We start from the raw sequence: 23126 nt of genomic DNA on the forward strand, positions 1-23126 counted from the left end.
CAGTGGAACAGAGTGCCCACCCTTGTGAAGCAGAGCTGTTCCCTAACCCAGTTCAAATGTAAATTGGAAAATTGGGTGGAGAACAAGAAATACATCCCTGGTTTGAAACTTATGTCTCTAATGGGCACAAGCAACCTGTAAATCAGACGTGTCCAACTCGCGGCCTGCGGGCCGTATGCGTCCCTCAGAGCTCTTCCATGAAGCCCACAACCTTTAACTGCAACTTCAGTGTAGGCATGCTCTAAAACAATTTTTTTCCATTTGTTGTTTCACTCCCGTGACTTGTAGCTGCAACGTCTGTGTACAACAGCACCAAAGCACCTTTCCCGTTTTGTTTTTTCATGGCAAACTAGGATCTGTGTGTTCATGCTGAAGAATCAGTGTGTGTGTGTAGGTTCGCGCTGAAGGGGGATTCATTGCCTTTGAAAGGGACAGCACCTAACTGTATTAATAGGTAAGTGCGGAGTGAGTGCATGCATGAAAGCAAAATGTCTGTGTGCGTGAAAGTAGAAGAAGAGAGTCTGTGTGTGTGTGTGTGTGTGTGTGTGTGTGTGTGTGTGTGTGTGTGCGCACGTGTGTGTGTGTGTGTGTGTGTGTGTGTGTGTGTGTGTGTGTGTGTGTGTGTGTGTGTGTGTGTGTGTGTATGAGAAATGCAGGTTTTATTGAAATTTGGCCTGAAATACCAAGTCCAGTGAAAATAATGTGATTTTGCCATTACTTAGACAATACAGATTAGAGACTTACTGGTATTTCTCCTGCAAAAAAATGGAAAATCAGAATGTAATTTGAAGTGGTACAGGCAATGAATCAGTAAAGTGATAACTTCAGAATCAATGCACATAGACAGACCCAGGAAGATAATCTCTGCAGGATGCTCATACATGTGGCTATAAATACATGAATAGAATATCTGACTATTGAAGAGTAGATACTGAATATTTTCTCAGAAGCCACAGTTGCTGTTTAAAATAATGTTATTTGGGGAGAACTGAGTTTATTCATGTTACTCAGCTGGTTTGGTAATACAACTGACAAAAGTTATGTGCTTTTAGTGTTGGGCTGTATAAAACAATGCTTTGTATGGTTATAGTGCAATAAAAGAAAAGGAACGCAGTTTGCTCACAAATACACCAGTTAAAATATAACAGTTACTATGGGAAAAAGTACATCTGTAGAAGTGAAGCCTTAAAGTAGGCTTTGAGATGATGCATTACCATTTATTTGGGTGGAACCTGGCTAGAAATGGTAATCTCTGCAGGTTAATCAGTTTCTGATGTAGTGAATACGTTTGGAATGAAAGAGGAAAAACTGAACATTATGTAGGTATGGTCATGTAAGCTCTCCACCAATGCAAAAGACAAGTCAGTTGTAGGTCTGCTCTGGGTAGCTATACCCTTGTAGATAATTTTCTGCCTGTGAACAGTGACCTCTATCTTAGGATAATTAATTAACTTGAATCTATGGCGAATTTGTATTGCTTTAATGTTTATAGAAAAAACAGTGTTATAATTGTCAAGCAGTTCACGTACATAATTTGCCATGTGCAAATATTAATAGCAATCGCATGTTGTAGAGAAGGAGTTAATTATTGATTAGCTTGATAATGCTGTAAAAAGAGTTATTTGCAAGAGGTGTAATGTATTAGGAGGTCTTTGCTGTCAAAGGTGCCAGAGTATATAGTCTTTTGGAACAAAATACACATTTCTGCCATATGATTTTTTATGCCTTATTATGTATTTATTTTTCTCTCTGGTATGTTGTGGGTTTATCCCTGTGGATTACATGTTGTACAGTATCAGGCTATTCTAATAACATTTGTGCTGAACAAATTGTCATCACATCCTCAGGAGAGCACATTGTGCCATTCCCACTGCAGATACGACCAGTATGCAATAAAGCATCATACGGGTGTACAAAGGATGGTAACATATGGTACAAAGTATCTTCTGTATCCAACAAGTGTCCTTTGGCTATCTAGGAAATCTACAGACTGAATGAAGCTAAAATCATTTCCAAGTGCTTACCAATCACCAGTACAGATGCTGGTTTTATTTTCACTGTGCATTTGAAAATAAGAAAGGCAGTGTGCTTCTATTTGTTTTTAAGAGGGGCAGAAGGGTTTTCAACAATAGCTTATCAGAGTATTTGTTGTCTCATGTAATGTGACATGCAGATGATTAAGCTATTTTTCCTGCAAAAACAATGTCAAATGTCACCTGTACCTCCTAAAGTTCTCCACTCAAGGAAGAAGAGCTGGTTAACCAGTTCTGGTGTCCTTTCAAATGCTAGCAGAACAAAAGCAGTGATTTCTACTTAAATTTATGCTAATGCAAAACCTGTTATTCTATCAACTTTCTAAGTCTGTAATAGCAATATTTAAAAACTGTTCCTATTTTTGGGCCTTTGTCCCACTTTTTATGGTGCTTTGTCCAGATTTTGTGCTCTAAGAGGTTGAGAGGTATGAGTGTACCCAGTGTGACAGTGGAAAATCATATAATGTGTTTGTGGTGATGTGAGATTTTTTAGCTATTTTCTTGCAGACAGTGAAAGTGAAGCTTCAAATGTCTGGTAGGCTGTTATACTATTATACCTTACATAAGCAATTTTGAAATAACTGGTGTGAATGAATTCAGAATTCTAATTAGGACAGTGAATTTTTATATGATTAGTATATTGTTAAATACTGATGCCCTATTTCAGTTAATTTGATAAATTACTTAAAGGTAATATGTTGCTTTTAATGTCTCTCTTGTGGGTGCAGCTTGGCGGTGGAGAAGGAGTAATGAACTGGTTTATAGGATTATATTGAAGTTTTGTGTGATGGAAATATGTCAGCATCTCATGCTGAATTGTGTGCCGGTGGCTAGTTTCAACACATTTTTCTGTGTAATATTGGTTACTGTGGTACCTGGAAGTGTGTTGGGGGGGAGGGTCTCCAGGTGCTTTTTTTTCTTTTTGCAGGGAAATGCATGGGTGAGTTTGAACTGCCAGACGTATATGGATTATTTCCTATTTTAATGCATCTCTTTTGCTCATAAATTCCTGTCAGGTTTATCAATTTAAATATGTCATTCTGGGTAAATAAAATTGTGGGGGATACTCAGGTGAGATGTATTCCATAGTAAAGCATCCTACAAGAGTTTAGAGATATTGATTACTAATATGTACAGATGTTCTGCTGTAGGCTAGTGTGTGATTTTATATATCTAGGAAGGGTTCCGTAGTTGTTTGTTTGTAAAAAAAATATATATATATTAACCAAGATATTAGAGTTAATTGTCAGATTAAGAATTAGAATGAGAATTAGAATTTTAAGGCAAGTATTAGACATTTATTACATTTATTCATTGTTCAAATGCACCTACAATACAGCCAGGAGGTCGACTTTGGTAGCCACCGGCAGCAAAAGAGTTCACTATATGATGTATTTTATGTGCGGCCCAAGACAATTTCTGTTTACTCGATGCTGCCGCAGCAAGTCAAAAGGTTGGACACCCCTGCTGTAAATGGTTCATCTCCCAAGCCCCTGCTTGTAAATGTTTCATCTCCTAAGCCCTTCCTTGCAATTATTAAGGGTACCAGAACTGGTCAGAGATTTGGGCAGAATAGGTAGGCTTAAAAAGGCCCAGAGGCCTTTAGCCTAGTACATACCTATGAACCTATGACTAAACTGTATTGCTGACGTTTACAGAAAATACCTGAGTGAATTATATAATGTGAAGATGTGAGTAATGTAATAACATGTACTTTCTAAATTACTAAAATATTTGCATAGGCATACTTCTAAACATAATTTTATGTTGAGTTCACATATCAGTGTATTCTTATCCTTGGCAGGTGTGGATTTGCAAGTGTCAGTTTAAAACATACAAAAGAAATGGCCAGAATTAAGAAGCATGATGCAATATATGGTTTGTGAAATAATAGTTATGACAAAGTTATACTTTATGTACAAAATGTGTATTGGATTAACTTAATATGACTTTTTTTATGATGGATGATTCTGCCCCTGCAGGAGATTTTATGAAGACGGAGCAATTGTCCTAGGAGAAGAATCAAACATGTTTGCTGGTATGCTGTTAGGGCTCAACGCTATTGATTTCAGGTAAATTCTTACATGATATGTATCTTCAGCATATGTTGGCTTAGAACATGTAAAAAGTAATGCTGAATTACAAATTTATATTTCTACAGTACAATACCCAGTGTTACATTCTAAGCAGATGCAATAAATTTGCAAGTTTGCCATGTACTAATGTGGCACACTCTTCAAAACTCTAGTTTGAAAATATGATTATGCAATTGTGAGTCTGTGTTTTCTACAGTACAGTCCTAATGTTAATGAAAGTAACACAATTTTCCATAAGAAAACTTGTCCGTCCTGGGCCTGTGGTACTGAGGGTTAAAGCCATGACTGTACATCCAGACAACTTGTGTTTGACTAATAAAGTGGCCAGTAGAGAGACCAGACATAAAAGGATGGGAGTGACTGGCCAATCACAACTCACCCATTCTGGAGAGAGGGAGGCAGCTCAGCTCACTGTATTAGTGACACCAGCGAGAGTGCAGGTTTATCACTCTCAACAAGGAGAGTAGCAAGCCCACAAGTGACAGCTGATTGCCGCATAGCGAGGAAATTGCTCACACACAGTTGCATGCATGCGCATCCTGAGGACAGCGATCACTGATCACGTAAACAGGAGAGGGAGTCGGGACTGGATACTCTACAGAATCTGTAGACTGGCCCTCATTGTTACACCTGATTCTTGCCTCCACTTGGGAACCAATTGGCTGGATGGACCTTGCCCTGAAGGAGTAATGAATGGGTCATCTAGATGCAGAAAGGGGGACCACTGTGCCAGTTTTGTAGACAATAATAAAAAGGTTCTTTGTACATAATATGAAGACTTATGAAAGTAACCTGAGAAATAAATGGCTCATTTCATCAGATTTTCAGTATAGCAGAATTTTGCTGGACCCTAGTATGTGAGCATATTATATATGTGCCTCACTAGCTAGGATTTTCTATACATTGTGCCTCAGCCTGTATTTTACTCTATAATTACAGTTCAGTTTAGTTCAGCTATTTGTTGTAGAATGCTGTAATGGCTGGACATTCCCTCAGGTCTAATAGGAAGTGGCAATGGCCCCAGCTACAAATGTTTAGCAAATTTGCTAAAACAAAGTCTTATGACAAAGTTTTATTTGAAAATTGAACCATGCGTGCTACAGTTAAGAATCATAGTCTTCTGGGGATACATATGATATACTTGTACACAATGCTGAAAAAATGAGGGGCAATGCATCACTTCTAAAGAAGATGCAATGCTGTTTCAATTTTTTTAACAAGTATGATACTGAAGCTTTATGATTTTGTCTGTATCTTTGTTTGATAGTCATGCATGGGGTTATATCTGGTTTTCAAAATGTCAAAGTAGGGGGTCAGTGAAGTAACTTAAAGAGTAATACAGTAGAATAAAGCAGATACAGAAATCCATTTGCATAGGCTGACCAACTACACAGTGTAGGTTATAGTGAAGTCAGCCTTAAATTGCATGCATGCAATGTTCATAAGTATGTCATGACTGCAAATAAAATTAATCATATTTCTGGCAGAAATACCTACTGTCAGATTGCACAACAATTTAGAAATAAAGCAAGATGCCAAACCAAGCTTGAGTAGCACTTACGGATACTATTGATTCCTAAAGAGGGCTTCCACTGTTCTTCAAGCAATGTATGCACAAGCCCTCAGGAAAGGTGTTATATGTACATGTGATTCCAAAAGGACTTGATAAACTCCTTCTACAAATCACAAAGTAAGTAAAAATTATGATATTCACCTGCACAGGTAAGTTTGATCAGTTGTAATTCTTCCACACTGCCACATAGCCAGTGAGAACCCACAAGAATAAACCTATTCAAAATAAAATCCAGTCTGGTACCTGAGCTTGTGCAGCTCAACATTCATATTTCACTGTGTGGCAGGACTACTGTCTGTCCACAGAATACTGCAGCTCAACATTCACGTGTCATTTTGTGGCAGGAGTACTGTCTGTCCACAGAATAGTGCAGTTCAATATTCACATGACATTGTGTGGCAGGAGTATTGTCTGTTCAAAGAATAATGCACCTCAACATTCACATGTCATTTTGAGGCAGGTGTCTGTGCACAGAACAGTGAAGTTCGACATTCACATGTCATTGTGTGGCAGGAGTACTGTCTGTGCAGTGAATACCACAGCTCAACACACATGTCATTCTGAGTCAGGAGTATTAGCTGTGCATTGGATTATGCAGCTCGACATTTACATGTCATTGTGTGGCAGGAGTACTGGGTGTGCATTGGATTGTGCAGCTCAACATTTACATGTCATTGTGTGGCAGGAGTACTGGCTGTGCATTGGATTGTGCATTTCCTGCATCCTACATGACCTTGACTCACTTTTGTCCCTTCTGATCCCATTGCTACACTGGATCCATCTGGCTTAGCTGCATGCAAACATCAAACAATGCATTCCCCTGACACTCCTCTGCCCATGAGCTACACATTAGCAGATGCCAAGTCACGCATTGTGTAACTAATGAGACTTCTTTACATTGCCTGTCTTAGAATCTTATAAGTTGTGCATTTATAGTAGGGTGGATTTGCTTGGTCAGTTGGTCTGCTGAAGCCAGTATCTCTCCATCTCCATACCCCATGCATACTTAGGGGATATTTTGCTGTGGACAGCTTGGGGCTGTATCCCTTCTAGCAGACCCCTGTTTTGCATCCCTGAACCTTTAGGAATTCATCTCCTAGCATTGCCAGATTCATTCTCAAATATGAAGTTATTGTTGAACAGAAAAGGACTCTTGAACATGTTAAATATGTAGCAGTGTTGCAGACAGAGCTGAATATAACATGATCATGCCTCTTCCTCAGCATCATCTGAACCATTTACAACTGATGTTTGACTTAAGCTGTACCTTAGTAACATTCTTGAGTACCAGTACAAGTAAGTGCTCAAGGAGATACCTGGCAGGCTGGTTTGGTGAAATGTTTCAGTGAGGTAGTGAAGCTAAGAGCCCAAGAGCCAGGATAGTTAGAAACATTTAGAATTTCCAAGATCCATGGTGTGACACAAGTCTTCCTTTAAGCAGACTTCTGAAAATGCATAACCAACAGAGAAGGCAAGCCCCAGAGTGAGAACTCCTCACTATAAATATTGTGCGCATGCACACGTGCGTGCACACAGACACACACACACACACACACACACACACACACACACACACACACACACACACACACACACACACACACACACACCTAGCTATAACAACATTCGGACACATTGCTTTTATGAAGAATCCAGTACAAGGTGTTCATGTTTTATTTGTTGCATTATTTAAGATAAGCATTTTAAAAATTACACTGAGTATGAGCCCCTTTCCCTGTTATGAGTTTGATTCTTCCTTCCATTTTCTACATCCACTTTATCTACTTCATGTTTGTTGAGGGCCAAAAGTTAGAATGGCAAGTAGTTAGCACAAGGCAGCAACTAGCCATGGACGAGGCCCCAATCCACTAATCCACTAGCAGGCACACACACTCACACTTACATATACATCTAAGACAGGTTTAGATACTCCAAGACACCTTACAGTTTATCTTCAAACATAAGAAGAAACCAGATTTCCCAGTGAAAATGCATGTGAACAAACAGAGAACATGCAAACACACAGAGTACACACCAGCTGAGAACTGAACCAAGGAAATGAGCAATATCAGGCAGCAAAGCTAACTGCTGAGCCACCATACCATGCATGCATTATGATAATTGTGTATGTGTTGTTACATAAATGTAGACCGTACATAACTGCTATGATGAAAGGATCATCACTGATAGCAAGGACTCCCAGTTTTCTGCCCTTAGTGAGCTTCGGTACTAAGTGTTAGTCAAAAAAGCAAACTATGCCTGCAAATCCATTATCATAGGTTCATAAGTATGTACTAGGCTAACAACCACCAGAGCCTTTATAAGCCTAGAGTGCAATCCAAGCCAATTGTGTCCCTATGTATCAAAGGCATTCATTAGGAGGGGGTATGTTAGGATGTTTCTAGTGGTTATGTAGGGGTATGTTAGTTTGGACATTACTGTCTGCCTCTGTCTATCAGATACTTGGGGTCCAGACCCGGGGTGAATTACTAATTTCCCTCCCATTGGTCAAGGTTAGACTTAAATAGGTAGGAATGGACTCTGCTAAAGATGGATGGGGAGCCTGTTCCAGAGCATGGGGATTCTCTAAGACACACTTCTGTCTCACCAACATGTCTTATTTATGTCACAAGCAAGATTTAAATCATTGGCTCTATTGGTTCTGCTGCTGTTCATTTTGTAGATGTGCAAAAGGTCCATCATAGTTGGGTCTGAGGATGCCTTGTATGCCTGGCATAGATTGCCTGTCAGTAACCTGTAGGAGACCAAGTGTAAAATATGGATTTATGGCAGTCCATGAAGGACAATGTGTTTATACCCTAGATTCTCCTGGTAAGGAACCTTTGCAGGCATTCCATCTGTTGCATATGTCTGGCCAGGTATATGCCAAAGGAGACATTATACTCAATGATAGGTTTGATACAGACCAAATAAAGTGGCACTGTGGCTTTCTTGGACCTGGATGCCATACCTTTACTTATAAGCTGGGTGACATAGAATGATTTTCTTTCTACCTTGGCAGCATGTTAGTCAAAAGCCAGATTACTGTCTACATATATTCCCAGATCCCTAACTAACAGGTCAACATTTAGGGTTGTCTTATCAATGAAATAATTAGCCTGGGTGACAGTTTTCCCAAAAAGCAATATAGTGCATTTCTTGGTATTGAGTTTTAATCCATGACTTTGGCACAAGTCATTTGTCTGTGTTAGACCCTCTTGTAAAATGTTTGTGTCATGGGAGGAATTTACAATAGCTCCCAAATTGCAGCCATCTGCGAACATGGCCAGCCAAAGGAGACCTAAACTGAAAGGTGACTATTTAATACAGCACACAGTGATTGAAACTGTAGGTTCATTTAAGGACTTGGGTATATGGGTAGAGCCAGCTTTGAGTTTTTCTAATAATATCAACCAATTGGTTAATGATAGTTATAAAACAATAGGTTATGTAAAAAGATTTATAAAGTCTAGGAAATCAGAAATGATGAAGTAATTGTTTGTTATTTACTCTAGACCCAATCTTGAGTATGGAATAACAATATGGAAACCTTATAAGAAAACAAGCAAGAGTAAACTGGAAAGAATACATCTGAAATTTACCAAGGGCATCTATGGATATGAAAATTTAAGTTATTATGAAAGATTAAAATATCTGAACTTGTACAGTGTCTCTTACAGATATCTAAGAGATCTTATTCAGGTATATAGGGCATTTAGTGACAACTACCTGTAGGAATGTTTGGGGTTAACAAAAAGTACTAGAGAATCATCAGATAACCTATGTAGAAGGTGCTATAGGAATGAGAAGTGTACTAATTGGTTCTCTGACAGAGCAGCTGATGCATGGAACAGACTACCAAATTACATTAAAGTAAGTACTAGTTTAGATATATTTAGGAACAGCCTGGACACTTATTATGCGAATAAGTGTTTTAGTATATTATTATGGGAATAAGTGTTTTGGTATATTGGAAGGCTAGAAGGGCATTAATGCCCATGATTGAAATATCTGTATGCATGTATGTATGTACGTAAAGGCCCTTGGCATTAATCTTTACCTCTGAGAAGTAAATACCAAACAGGAACTTGGTCTTCATTGCTATTTACATGTTGATAAGAACTAGAAAAAAATCTATGCTAAAATGAATGTGACTGTATAAAAATCGCAACTTGTAGGAAGGTCTGTGCCATACTTTATTATCTCCAACTTTTTCTAAATGGTTATAACAGTAGGAGGGAATATGAGGCTTTAAGGATTATACATTTTCATTATAGCTTTAGAGCTGTCAGATACGAAATCATGCCAAATCAAATAAAAAAAATAATAATACACAATTTGCTCTGAAAAACAATGCATACTTCCCAGTGTTTCTTGAGTGCCATAGCCCTTAACAATGTCTGTTTGTGTCTTTCGGCTTTTCCCGGTTAGGAGTCGCCACAGCGGAACTCCGGTCCGCTAATGATTGGCAGTACATTTTTACGTGCTAGCTTGCCGGGCCTAACGCACAACCTTCAACGAAGGAATGCCCATTCACACATGTCGCCACACAGAAGACGCTCTAACTGAGAATCGAACGGGCAACATCTAACTGTGAGGCGACAACGCTACCGCAGCACCACCACCGCAGTATGATTTATTTATTTATATGTATGATGTTGTGCAATGTGAACTGATCAATACTGAATAATGTCATTCTCAGGCTGAGTGAAATACAAATCATTTCACTATCAAGACTGTACAATCAAGCAGAGTGTGGTGTGCAATATATATATTAGTTTCTAAAGAGGGTCAATCTTTTGTGAATCTTGAGAGAGAAGAAGAGACTGAGAAAGGAAATAAGTTAGGTAATATGTTCTCTATTGTAGCAGGAGTATTTAGCTTGGATGAAGAAGTGCTTTTTGAGTTGCATTCTGAATTTGGAATAAGTGTTTATTTCCTTAATGTTGATGAGAAAAGCTTGCCAAAGAGTAGGGAGGGGCCTGGAAAGTGAACGCATGTACAGTGCTGTAGAAATTGGTCCTATAGGGGTAGTGAAAGCTGGTGTGGCTTGTGGTTATTGTCTCACGTTATACCAGGAGGGTTTTTTCATAAAGTCTAGCTGCTAGAGATATAAATGTGTGGATTTGGAATAGTTTATAGAGTTGGCATCCTAAAAGTAGGTTAGATTTTTGTTTTATGGGTAGCCATTTGGCTTTTTCTAGGGTGATACAGTGATGCTCACAGATTGGTGAGCTTGTAATGAATTGGTACATACTGTTAGAGATAGTCTAGAGTGTGTCAGTGTTTTTCTTGGAGGCAGAAGCAAAAACTGGGAGCCTATATTCAAATTGAGAAAGAACTTCTTTGCAGCTAGTTGGGATAGAAAAGGGAGATCTTTTTGGCCCAGAACAAGAGAGAGTTTATTTTGTATGTCACTTTGTCTATGTGGAAATGGAAGTTTAGAAACTGATCAAGCCATAGTCCTAGGTATTTGAAAGTTGAGGTTATCTCTATGGAATGATTGTGTAGGCCAAAAATAGTTAAGGAGTCAGGTGTTTGGTGAATTTTCTGTGGAGTTCCAAGAAGCATAGTAATGGTCGTAGTGGGGTTGAAAAGACATTTATGGTTTATGAGCCATTGGTTAGCCTCATTTAAGTCTGGCTGGAGTTGGCACTGAATGTTGGTGTGAGAGTGTCCTAATCAGTAAATGACCTTGTCATCAGTACAGAAGAGAAGTGTGAGATGAGGGAAGTCACAAAGAAGTTTGTTAATAAATAATGAGAAGAGGAGGGGGACAAAAATGGATCCTTGTGGTACACCTTTGGTAATCGGTGCAGACTATGACTAGTTAATCAGTCTGAGTCATAGGCGACCATGTTCCTGAGCCAGTTTAGTCAGCTGATTGACAAGTAAATAAATAAATATCAAAATGGACAGCTAGTTAGTTACTAATCATGTGGTGCATGTTGCAGAGGATGCATACTTTCTTTTCTGTTCCCCAGTTTATCAGTGCTTGTGATACAAATATCATCTTTATTTGGTATATTTGAAGGGTGAGTGTTCTACACCAGCAGTAGACATTTAAACTAATGGACAAAATTTCATAATATATTGACACTCACTGGCTGCTCAGGTGACCCTTTCAGTGAGATTTCAGATGTTAGCCAATCATCTACATATGTGGTATTATGTTCCTGGAGGTATAGTTCTTCTGGCATTCATACTGAGTGATGTAAATTAGTGGTCTGGCTGCCCACTTCAGTGTGATTCACCTTTAAAGAAGATTTTTAGAGTGGTATTTCTGTGTATGTCCTGATCTGAAGTATACAACTGCTGTTTGGCAATATGTAGTACTCAGGAATATGCTAAAAAAAGCCATTAGAACAAGGGCACCGGAGCCATAGAGTATGGGGGCTGAGCTCCCTCTCCACCCTTTAAATAGAGTCTGAACTGTGTTCCCAGCTCCTGGCAGAGATTTTTTTAAATAAAGAAAGCCGTGCCAGAGAAAAGAGAAAAAGGGCATCAAAAAACAAGAATGTGTGTGTGTGTGTGTGTGTGTGTGTGTGTGTGTGTGTGTGTGTGTGTGTGTGTGTGTGTGTGTGTGTGTGTGTGTGTGTGTGAGTTTAGTTGTCTGCAAGTGTCCATGAGTGCATGTATGTCAGTGTTTGCAGTGCTTCTATGTGACTATACAGGAGTGCATGTGTCAATGTGGGTGTACGTGAAAGCATGTGTTTGTGCGAGTGTGAGTGTGTGTGTGTGTGAGGGTGTGCGCGAGTGTGTGTATGCAAATGTATGATTACGTGGTGTATATGACTATACGTTGAGTGCTTGTGTATATGCAAGTGTGCGTGAGTGTGTGTATGCGATTGTGCGAGTATGTGCTAGTGTGCATATGTAAGTGTGTGATTACATGTATATGACTGTGCATGAGTGCATGTATATATGTGAGTATGAAAGAGTGCCTGTATGTGAGTATGTGTGAGTACGTGTGGGCATGCATGAATGTGTTGAGGGTTTAGAATCAGACTCCTACGTAAATCAGGTTGCTCCTGAGATCAGGAGTTTTCTAAACTTTAAGGCATGCATACCTCTCAACTGTACAGATTTTTGCAGAATGTCCATATTTTGCCTCATATTGTTTGTTCTGTTCTCCTCATAAAATTTGTGGTTTTCTGGCAAATCATTGAGGATTGAAATCCCTAAATAATGACATACATTTGAGTTTCATACTTCATTTCCTTTGGAAAACACATATTAACACAAATAATGTTATTCTAGCATCTTTTTTTCAAGTTTATAACAGTAATATTTAAAATCTATGCCTACTTTTGGCCCTTTGTCCCGCCATTATTTTAGGCATTAACCAGGTTTCCTTGTGCTAAGAGATTGAAATGTATTCACAGCTATTCATGGAAAATAATTATTCATGTTATTGCAATATTCAGTTAAAAGAAAAGGTGGCAATGTAAAATTTAGCAAATATTACCCAATAAATGCATTTATTTATTTATTTATTTTATTTGTGTTTGTTTACCAGGAAAGTCCGACTGGGTAATATTCATTTTCAGAAGAGGTCTGGGAGGAAAGCTCCATTTGCTTACAATGCATTATACTAAGTTCCAGTTAAACAGAGAGTAGTTACATTTCTATTTACATTTATACACAGACAGCACATTTATACATTCTAAGATTTTACAGAGGTGGAAGTTACTAAGAGAAAGCCCATGTGCAACTTAATAGATTGTACAGGCAGCAGTTATGTATAAAAATCATTCTGTCATTTCAGTGAGAGGTTGAGAGTATGTATTTGGAGTGCATCGTACGGTGAAAAGAAACTCAACCTTGAGATGAGCACATGCAAGACCAGGACTGGCTAAGATAAGCACTAGTTTAAAATTATTGAGTTTGTTGGAGAGTTTTATTTGTGTGGGGATACTATTCCAGAGTTTAGCAATGTATTGGGAGTAGACCGAGTCTCCTGCAACATTATTTGACTTATTTGTAAGTAATAAGAATTTGTTACCAGAACGGAGGTTGCTTGGACAGTAGGGCAGGAATACATTTTGTAGTGCAGGGCAGGAATAAGTTTTGTAGTGCAGGGCAGTTTTCTGGATGATTAATGAGTTTGTATGCTGTAGTTAGTTGTGAATATGTTAGGCAGTTGTGCAGTTCAAGCCAGTTTAATTGCTTTAAGCTATTACAATGGTGGGTGTGAGGGAGACTGGTGGCAAATTTAGCTATTTTATTGAAGCAGGAGGCATTTCTGCTCAACATCACCCTGTCAGGAAACCAGTTCTTTTTTATTGTGAAGCAGCAACTTCAAATGAATATAATATACCAGTACATAGGACCTGTAATGGTTTTGATCACAAAGAAACAATATTTTGGAGTGTTTGGTGCTGCTCAGGCAACATACATTTATCTGAGTAATTGTAAATAAATGTTTGGTCATATCTCAAAGGTCATTCATAATTCTTAGCTAGTAGAAGTTCATCACCTGGTTTCTTTTCTTTTATATAAATGTGTCTTTGCTGTGTCTTAAGTGATAATTCAATAATGATGTTTGCTACCACAGCAGGGTGGTAATTTGCTTCAGATGCAGGAGAGAGACTCTGCTTTGGCCAAGCTGGTTCCTCAGACCACTATTCTTTTTCCGTAGATCCCTCTGTGTGGCAAATGCAGCCACTATGGACTGGGGATTAGCAATGTCCTCTGCAGCTAATGCCCCTTAGTGGACAAGGGAGAACCATTTATGTTGGTGTTGCAAGAAGGGGCAGAGAAAGTAACCCTGCTTAACCAGAATGTTGTGCCCATCCCTGAGGAAGCTATTGTTGCCATTAAAAATGTGTCTGCCTTAATCTTCCTGTCAAAAAAGAAACAGAAAACTAAACTTATACCTTCTCCTGCTCCAGTTTCACTTGAAAGTAGTAGTTTATTACGTCTGGCTCAGGGTCTTATATACGTTATTGACCTTTCTTATCTGGTGGTTTCTGGTAAAAAAAAAAGAGCGATTCTCTTTTCCTGAAGTGATTCAAGAAATTAAATCCAGAGGGGAATGTGATGGAACAGATAAATGTTTTTCCCCTCAGAATACTGATTCAAACTCAGTGGAGAGCATGTTACCTAAACCTCCCTATCAATGATACTCTTTCTCCGAGACGATTTCCAGAATGTGCAAGTGCATTCAGTGGGAGAACACTGAGGTTTCCCAGTCCGCCAGAAAATGCTATCAGATGTTACAGAAGAAATTTCCAGAACCTTTATCCATTTCCCCAGTTCTGTCAGCTCTGGAGGAAATGTGTGTTAGTGCCTGCACTTTTCCTGATACTCAGCCTACTGCCCCTAAAAAGGCAAATAGAATGTACAGAGTTCCTCAGTCTTTTATGTTTTTATACACTCTTACCAAACATGACCCAGCAGCTATAGGTTTAGCGAATTCAGCTGCTGTCAAACATTTTAACTCTAATTCCTCCCCTTTTGATAAGGATGGTAAAACAGTTTTTAAGTTTGGGGAAAAGTGTTTGCTTCTGCAACTTTAATTTTTATAATTTTGAGCTGTCAGGTTCATATGTTAAAGTTTATTGTGACTAACTGAAAATATGAAGAATGTTTTATCTGCAGTTGCTCCCTGTGAGGACAAATCTGCTTTGTGTGGTTTGGTTTCTTTGATTTAAAGTGTGTTTATGATTGTAGATACTACATCCAGTGAAGTTGCCACTGGTACTGTGTTGAGGAGGTTTGCCTGGCGTCATTCTCAGAACCTCCTAGAGGATGTAAAACTGCACTTTTAAATTTACCTTTATATATATATATATATATATACTGGTCCCACTGCTGCAAAGGTGATCAAAAATGTGATGAGAGGGTTAAGCTGATATAAAGGGAATCTCTTCGATTTTTTTTATCCCTTCCTCCCTCTCTAAATTTTCCAAGAATATTTTGCTACCTTGTCCAACTGCAGCAAGAAACAAAACAAACAGTCTCAGCAATATGCTGGTAAGTAAAAACAGTGGTGGGGAGGTTCCCTAAAAGAAAGTAGGAACCCCCCCCCCCAGAACAAAGAACAGTCAAAAAAGTCAGAATGAGTATGTAAGGGGCCTTGCCCCACCTCCCACCTGGCAGTCTCTTATCCCTTCCAGAAAGCTAGATTCTCCATTTCTCTCTGTCTCTTTGGCAACAGATTGTTTCAGACAAATGGGTTCTGAGACTGGCACAGTGGGACGAGATCCCTCCTTTACATGGAATTATTCCACATCCCCAAACCAAACCCCTCTGTTCCCTCCTGTCCTACAGCACATACTTTGTCAGGGTGGTAATAGATATAGTTCCTTTTTCCCAGTGAGGAACAAGTTTTGATTAAAACATTTTCTGATGCCAAAAAAAAAAAAAAATGCTTGGAGATCAGTTATGGACCTTTTTTTAAACTGGTTTGTGCTAGTGCCCAAGTTTAATTTCCTTTCACAGCACAATCTCTTACTTCTGCGTCCCCGTCTGAGATTTTTCAGTAACCTTAGATTTAAAAAATGCTTATCATCACATACCTATCCATTAAGGCCTCAGATGTTTCTTATGGTTTTATGTATCTGAATCACATTATCTGTTCTCTGCCGTACCCTTTGGGCTATCCACTGTTCCAAGATTGTTCACAAAGTATCTAGCTCCAGTTGTAGCACATTGCAGGCTACATGGTATTCACATTTTCCATATTTAGATGGCTTGCTTATCTATACAGACTCTTTTTCAAAGTATCAGGAATCTCATTTTTTTTAATCTGTCCAAGTCTTTTGGGTTTCTAATATCATGATGAGAATGGACCCCATTCCTAAGTCAAAGTACAATTAAACTTCATGAAATTAGTATTGTTTCAGTCTTTGATGTTAGCCAGAAGTGCTCTTTGCAGCACCCGTAATGTGCTCAGTAATGACTCCTTCTGCAATTCGTATGGGATTTCATGTATTGGTAACATATCTAAGTACGATTGTAGATTCTTTTTTATAAGACCTGTTGCTGCTACTACTATTGGAACTGCCTGGGTATCTTTCTTCCACATTGCTCTCGTTTCTACCTGCAGATCCTGATATTTTATGACCTTGTGTCTCTCTCTATGCAAGACACTATAGTCACTGGGTGTGGCAATTTCAATGATCAATGCTGCTTTTGTCTTCTTTTCATAGGCCACTATAACCGGTTTTCTAGCATTATCTTCTCAACTGTTGATAATGGGTGATCCATTGTGATATAAACTTCATCATTTTCTATGATGCTTTGTGGCTCATGTTTCCAGTGTTTTTCAGCCACTTCAATACCACAATGTTTGCACAATCCCCAGTGCAACAGTCTTGCAACATTATTATTCCTTTCAGTATACAGTCCTTCTGCCATTAATATATCACACTCAGCAACAAGGTGTGCAACTCTTTCCAGTTCTGTCTTACAAAACTTACATTTGTCTGTTTCTCCCACATGTTCAATGGACTTTGTAAACCAGTGTGTATGTAGACCACTATCTTGAACCACCAATACTAACCTTTCATCTCTTATAGGTTCATAGGTGTGTACTAGGCTAATGGGCCTGGAGCCTTTACAAGCCTAGCCCATAGGATTACCCTGGCATCATGCCACCCGACCTTAGTTCCCAGTGCCTCTGTCGAGTAAAGCCACTGGAGTGATCCCTGGGGTGAATTTTCTATTTCGCATCCACTCAGCAAAATTTCTCTTGAAGAGGGCCAGTGAGGTGCTCTGCTTGACATGTATGGGAAATCTATTCCATAACTTGGGCAGTCTCTGGGTTATGAACCTTTCCCTCCAGCATGTTCTGTTGATTGTGGTAATGAGGTAGAGGTCTCTGGAGCGTGTGGTGTGGAGGGATTGGGATTTCTTTAGATGTAGCATTTCTAACAGAGCTGAGTCAGACATGGCTTTGTAAGTCAAGCAGAGATCGCCTCTAAGTAGGCGATATGAGACAGAGAATATTTGGCGTTTTTTGAGTCTGTCCATATAGGACAAATGTTTAAAGCCTAGGATCCTCTTTGTGAGGTACTTCTGCAGCCTCTCCAGTTGCTGCAGGTGTTTGGTGAGGTACATGCCAAATGGGGCATTGTACTCATTGATTGGCCTAATGAGGGAAGAGTAGAGGGAGACAATGACCTCTTTCATCCTGGATGCAAAACCCTTAATAATGAGATATGCCCCATGGAAGGACTTTCTGACCACAGAGGCAATATGGTGGTCAGAAGGGAGGCTGCTGTCAACCTGTGTTCTCAGATCTCTTATAACACCTTCTCTGTTCAGTGGACTACCATCGATGCGGTAATTCATGGGAACTGGGTTTTTTGCCACTTTTTGTGGCATTGAGCTTAAGGCCATGGTTCTGACACCAGTTGTTGGTCTCAGTGAGGCCTTTCTGTAGGATGTCAACATCACTTGATGACACCAGTTGTTGGTCTCAGTGAGGCCTTTCTGTAGGATGTCAACATCACTTGCGGAGTTAATAAGAGTTCCCAACTTGCAATCGTCTGTGAACTTTGTCAGCTAGAGTCTCTTCGTGTTGGCCTAGACTTCAGAGAAGTAGATACCAAACAGAAGAGGACCTAGGACAGAACCCTGTGGGATTCCACTCGTGACTGGTCAGCAGTCTGACTTGGAGTGAGCTACTTTCACACTGTGGATTCTACCAGTGAGCCAGTTTGCAACCCATCTAATGATATAGGGGTTGATGCCTAGCTTAGTAAGTTTTTCTGAAATTCCTGAGTGAGTAATGGTATCAAAGGCCTTAGCCAGACCAAGGTAGGCTGTATGAACCACGTTGCCTTCATCCACAGCTCTGGTGACTGACTCAAAGAAGTTGACCAAGTTGAGCAGGCATGATCTACCCATCACAAATCCATGTAAACTTGTAAATACCTACTTATTACTGCTTAGACTTGTAAATACCTACTTATTACTGTGTAGACTTAATATATATGTTAGCAATGATAATAACTATATATTTGTAAACTTTACTAATTGTGATATAACTCTGTTTTTTTTTCTTCAAATTGTACTAACATACTCTTTTACTTCATGTACTCTTCTTGTACTGTAATAACCTGTTGTTTAATAAAATGTATCTATGGAGCTTTTCTCCCCAGGACTCCATTGAAAACAGGCTCCTTCAGCCCAATTGGACCATCCTGGCAAAACAAACTTCAAATAAATAAATAATCCAGAGTTTGGAGATTCCCTCTATCCTTGTTTATTAGGTCCATGATGATGTGTTCCATAGCTTTTCATATCAGACTCGTCAGGCTAATGGGGTGATAGTTCCAAGCGTCTGTAGTCACTCATCCTTTGTGGAGAGGGATGACTGTAGCAGTGTTCCATTTGGTAGTGACAAAGCCTGAGGTGAGGCTGTGATTTAACAGGGCACACAGGTGAGGTGCCAGTTCACTCTGTAGTTCATGTAGAACACAGCCTGGGATATTGTCAGGTCCCATAGAAGGTGTATTATTGGCCTTGGACAGTGCTGTTTTAACCTGTGCAGCAGTAATACTGGGTGCTTGGCAATCTACTAGTATTGTGATTGGTCCTGGGGGGGGGGGCAGTAAAGTTGGCACTGAATCTGTTGGCCAGTATATTGGCAATATCTGTTGGCTTGGTATAGGAGGTACCATTGTGCAGAAGCTCAGAGCAAATCTGGGTATTTCCGTGGAGATTCTTTACATAACTATAGAAGGCCTTGTGGTTGTCTTTACTATCTGCTTCAATTCTGTTTATATAGCTATCTTTAGAGGATTTGATGAGGGATCTCAACTTTTTGTTGAGGCTGATAAGGATTTTTTTCCAGTCTTGGGACTTCACCTTATTCTGCATCACTTTTCTACTACTGTTGTAGTGTTTGTTTATGCAGGAGATCACCAGATTGGCTTCCTTTTTTTGGAGGAGAGCATCTTGGTTCTATTGGGTATGGCGAGATCAATGCATTTGTGTACGTGTTCGTACGGTGTATTGGTGTATGATTCGGTGGTCATGCAACTATTCTCCATTTACACGGGTGTCGTCAAGTTAGCCACCTCTGTTTTTAGGAGCCCAAAGTTAGCTTTGGAGATGTTTTTCATGGTGGTTACCTTTGCGGGGAGAGGGGTATGGATTTCCAAGGTGATTAGTTTGTGGTCAGATGTAACCAGGGAGGAGTTGACTATTGGTGTAGAGCAATGGTCGCCCATGTTAGCAATGACCAGGTCAAGGATGTTGCTACCTCTAGTGTGGGTAAGAACGAGCTGGTCCAGGGCACTGGAATTAATGAATTCCAGGAAACATTGGGCAAGTGTATTGGTACATGAGTAGTTTCCCAGTTAATGGAGGTGTAGTTGAAGTCACCCAGTATGAGAGTGTTAGGTTGGACCCTAATATTCTCCAGGGTGCTTAGGAACGTGGAGTGTGAGTCTTGGGACATGGTTGAGGACCTATAGCAGGCTACGACCTGAATCGCTGTCTTACCCAATGTTAGCTGCACCTGAAGTATCTCAGATGCATTATGTTGGGCTACCAACTTGGTTTGAATTCGCCTCTCCTTTAACCATTCCTGCATTCATTCATGATCAACATGATGTTCTTCCAAAAGTTTTCTATACTTGCAACTATATTTATGCATTTTCCACATTTCTTGCCTTCTCATCTGGTCCTTCACCTTATATTCTTTCGTTTGTTTTTTGGCTCATTCAGTTGCTGCCTGATTTTTATCTACTTCTGGTTTGACTTCCATTCCTGCTTGACACTGATATGCTTCTGCTAGATTAAGCAGAGAAGTAATCTTAGATTTTTTCTCTTCATGTTTCAAGACTTTCACTACATATGGGTCTTGTAAGGAAGGCAGATATATGCGTAGTCCCATGATCGCAGATCTATACATGTAATCAATTTCAAGGAATCCCATACTTCTTTTGGAACAGGGAATATATCATCTTGGTATACACTGATGTTTATAAATCATTTGGTGAGCATGAAGCATCCTTCTTGTTTTCCTAGTTAATCTACTCAGCACATTTTGGGGCCATTCAGTCACTCCATAACTGTAGGTTAGGACAAGAAGAGCAAATTGGTTTATAGCTTGGAGTTTGTTCCTATATGTCAATGCTGTTTTCAGGATTAATTTAAGTCTTCTAAAGTAGTCCTTACTAAGTTTTATTCACATATCTTCATGATTTATTTTTGATCCTTCTTCAATTCCCAAATATTTATACACTCCCTCTTGCCTAAGTTCTTTTATATCACATTCTTGTCCCAAACTGATGTTTTCCTGGTGCTACAGTTTTCCTTCTTTAAAGGTTGCTTTTGCACAATTATCAAGACCAAATGAAATTCTTATATCATCTGAAAAACTTTTGACAACCTGCAGCTGTGCTTTCAGTTCCTCATCTGATGAGCTATACAGTTTTAAATTGACAAAGAGAAGGTGAGAAGTCTTTACACTTTGTTGTTTTCTAGGAGCCAAATTATAGCCATGGCCTAAGCTGTTGAGTAAACAGGTTAATGGGTTAAGGGCAAGGCAGAACAGCAACGGTAACAGAGAGTCACCCTGGAATATCCCCCTTTGAATTTTAATCCCTGGGATAATAATTTGTCCTTTATTTTGGCTTAGTTGCAAAGTGATCTGCCACTGTTTCATTGTCACTGTAATGTAGTAGATCAGAGTAGGGTGTATCTCATACATGTTTAAGCACTCTTTTATCCATGAATGTGGGATACTATCAAATACTTTTTTGTAGTCAATCCATGCCATGCTTAGAGTCTTCCCCTTTTACAGTTCTTCACTATGACTTTAACAATAAATGATCCTTTGTTCCATATTACTTTCTTTTATTGCCCTTTTGCTCTACTGCCATAATTGAGTTTTCTTTTAAATCTGTCAGCACCAATTCCCGTGTATAGTTTATAAGTCGTCGGAAGGGAAGTTATTGGTCTATAATTTTTAGGGTACCTTTCAGGTTCTGTCTTAAGTAAGAGCATTGTTTTTCCTGTTGTTAATCAGTGGTGTTTGTTTGAGGTATGCACATAAATAGTTCTTACTTTTGGCTAAATCTTCGCGCAAAGATGCTACATCCAAAAATTAGGTACTGCATCTGAGCCTGGGGTTTTCCAATTGGAGGCTTTTCTTAACTTTGTTTCAATCTCTCTCTCTCTCTGGCTGTTATTTCATCCCATTTCATTTCCTGTATCTTTGAACCTCTTATTCTTTCTTTAACTTCTTCTATCCATTTAGCATCTTTGCTATGTTCCACAGGATCTTCATAGATAACTTCTCCATAATGTATCTATTTCTTCTTTTTTTGGCAGTCTTTCAATTCCTTTTACCTTATTTCCGAATTCTCTATAAAAATTGCTTATTTTGTACTTTTCCTTTATATTTATTTTCGTACGTATCTTCTAAGTCTTTCCACCTGTGCTGAAATTTTTTGTTTGTTATTTGCAATAGTGCATGATAGATCCTGGCCTGTTCTAATACTGTGCATTGCTTTTATCACATCTATTTTTCTTAGTATTTTTGTTGATCTATTCCTTATTCTATAGTCTTCTAACAGCGGCACTTCTTGTCTTAACGGCTGTATAGTTTGCTCTGTTCGGTATTTCCATGATGGTATTCGATTTCTCCCCTTCCTTTCCTCACTACCCAGTGTTCTTCTGGTAGAACTTTATCAGTTATTAATTTAGCTGCACAGTAATATATCTTGTTTCCTTCAGTTATACCGTATGGGTCTCTATGAACAGTCCTAAATACTGTATTCATCTGATTTGATTTAATTTCATTGGTGAGAGATCTGATATACAGGCTGAGATTTCAAGACAACCTCAGTATTAACAGCTTTTCTTCCACAGGAAGAAATATGTCTACATTTAAATCTATTCTAGGGTTTTTCCCCTGATCCCTCTGGTGTTATACATATACAGCCGCTATGGATTGGGGGTTAACAATGTCTTCTGTGACTGTCAGAGGTCCCTTTAATGGGCAAGGGAGGTAATACCTCAGGATTCTGAGTCTCATGGCATCTGTGATTCTCATGAAACCTGTTGTAAGACTCCACATGAGAAACATGCAGTGGTATCTGAAGTCTCTTTGGTCCTAGCACCAACACCCTTTGTCTTCCAGATTCTAGTTCTCGGATGTGTGAGAAGAGAAATCACTTGGTGGAGACATCAAGTACCCTGAATCCAGGTCTCTCCATCTCCCCTTCTACTACAAAACAGTCATTTGCCACAGTTACCTTGTACTTTGCTGGGGGATAAAAGTTCAAAGTATCTGGGACAACAATCACAGACACTAGCACATACATGTAAAGGAGTTTGCCCTTATCGAGGCACTCAACTCTCTAAATCACCTTTGATCCCCAGGACCACTTCAAGTTGTTACTGACAATACCATAGTGATATGGTACATAAACGTGCAAGGGAAAACCAGGTCTTATC

At 39.2% G+C, this 23126-nt stretch overlaps 1 protein-coding gene across 2 annotated transcripts in view; it reads left to right on the plus strand.

The window, feature by feature from the left end:
• RUNDC3B (RUN domain containing 3B) overlaps positions 1–23126 on the plus strand; it is a 2404839-nt gene that overhangs the window by 1659231 nt on the left and 722482 nt on the right. For both annotated transcript variants that reach the window (XM_044067523.1, XM_044067522.1), the window contains exon 5: positions 4016–4105. In XM_044067523.1, the coding sequence (XP_043923458.1) occupies positions 4016–4105 (90 nt within the window). The remainder of the gene's footprint in view (positions 1–4015; positions 4106–23126) is intronic.

Source organism: Protopterus annectens, chromosome 3.part1, assembly GCF_019279795.1.
Source record: "Protopterus annectens isolate FY-2018-M chromosome 3.part1, PAN1.0, whole genome shotgun sequence".
NCBI lineage: Eukaryota > Metazoa > Chordata > Ceratodontiformes > Protopteridae > Protopterus > Protopterus annectens.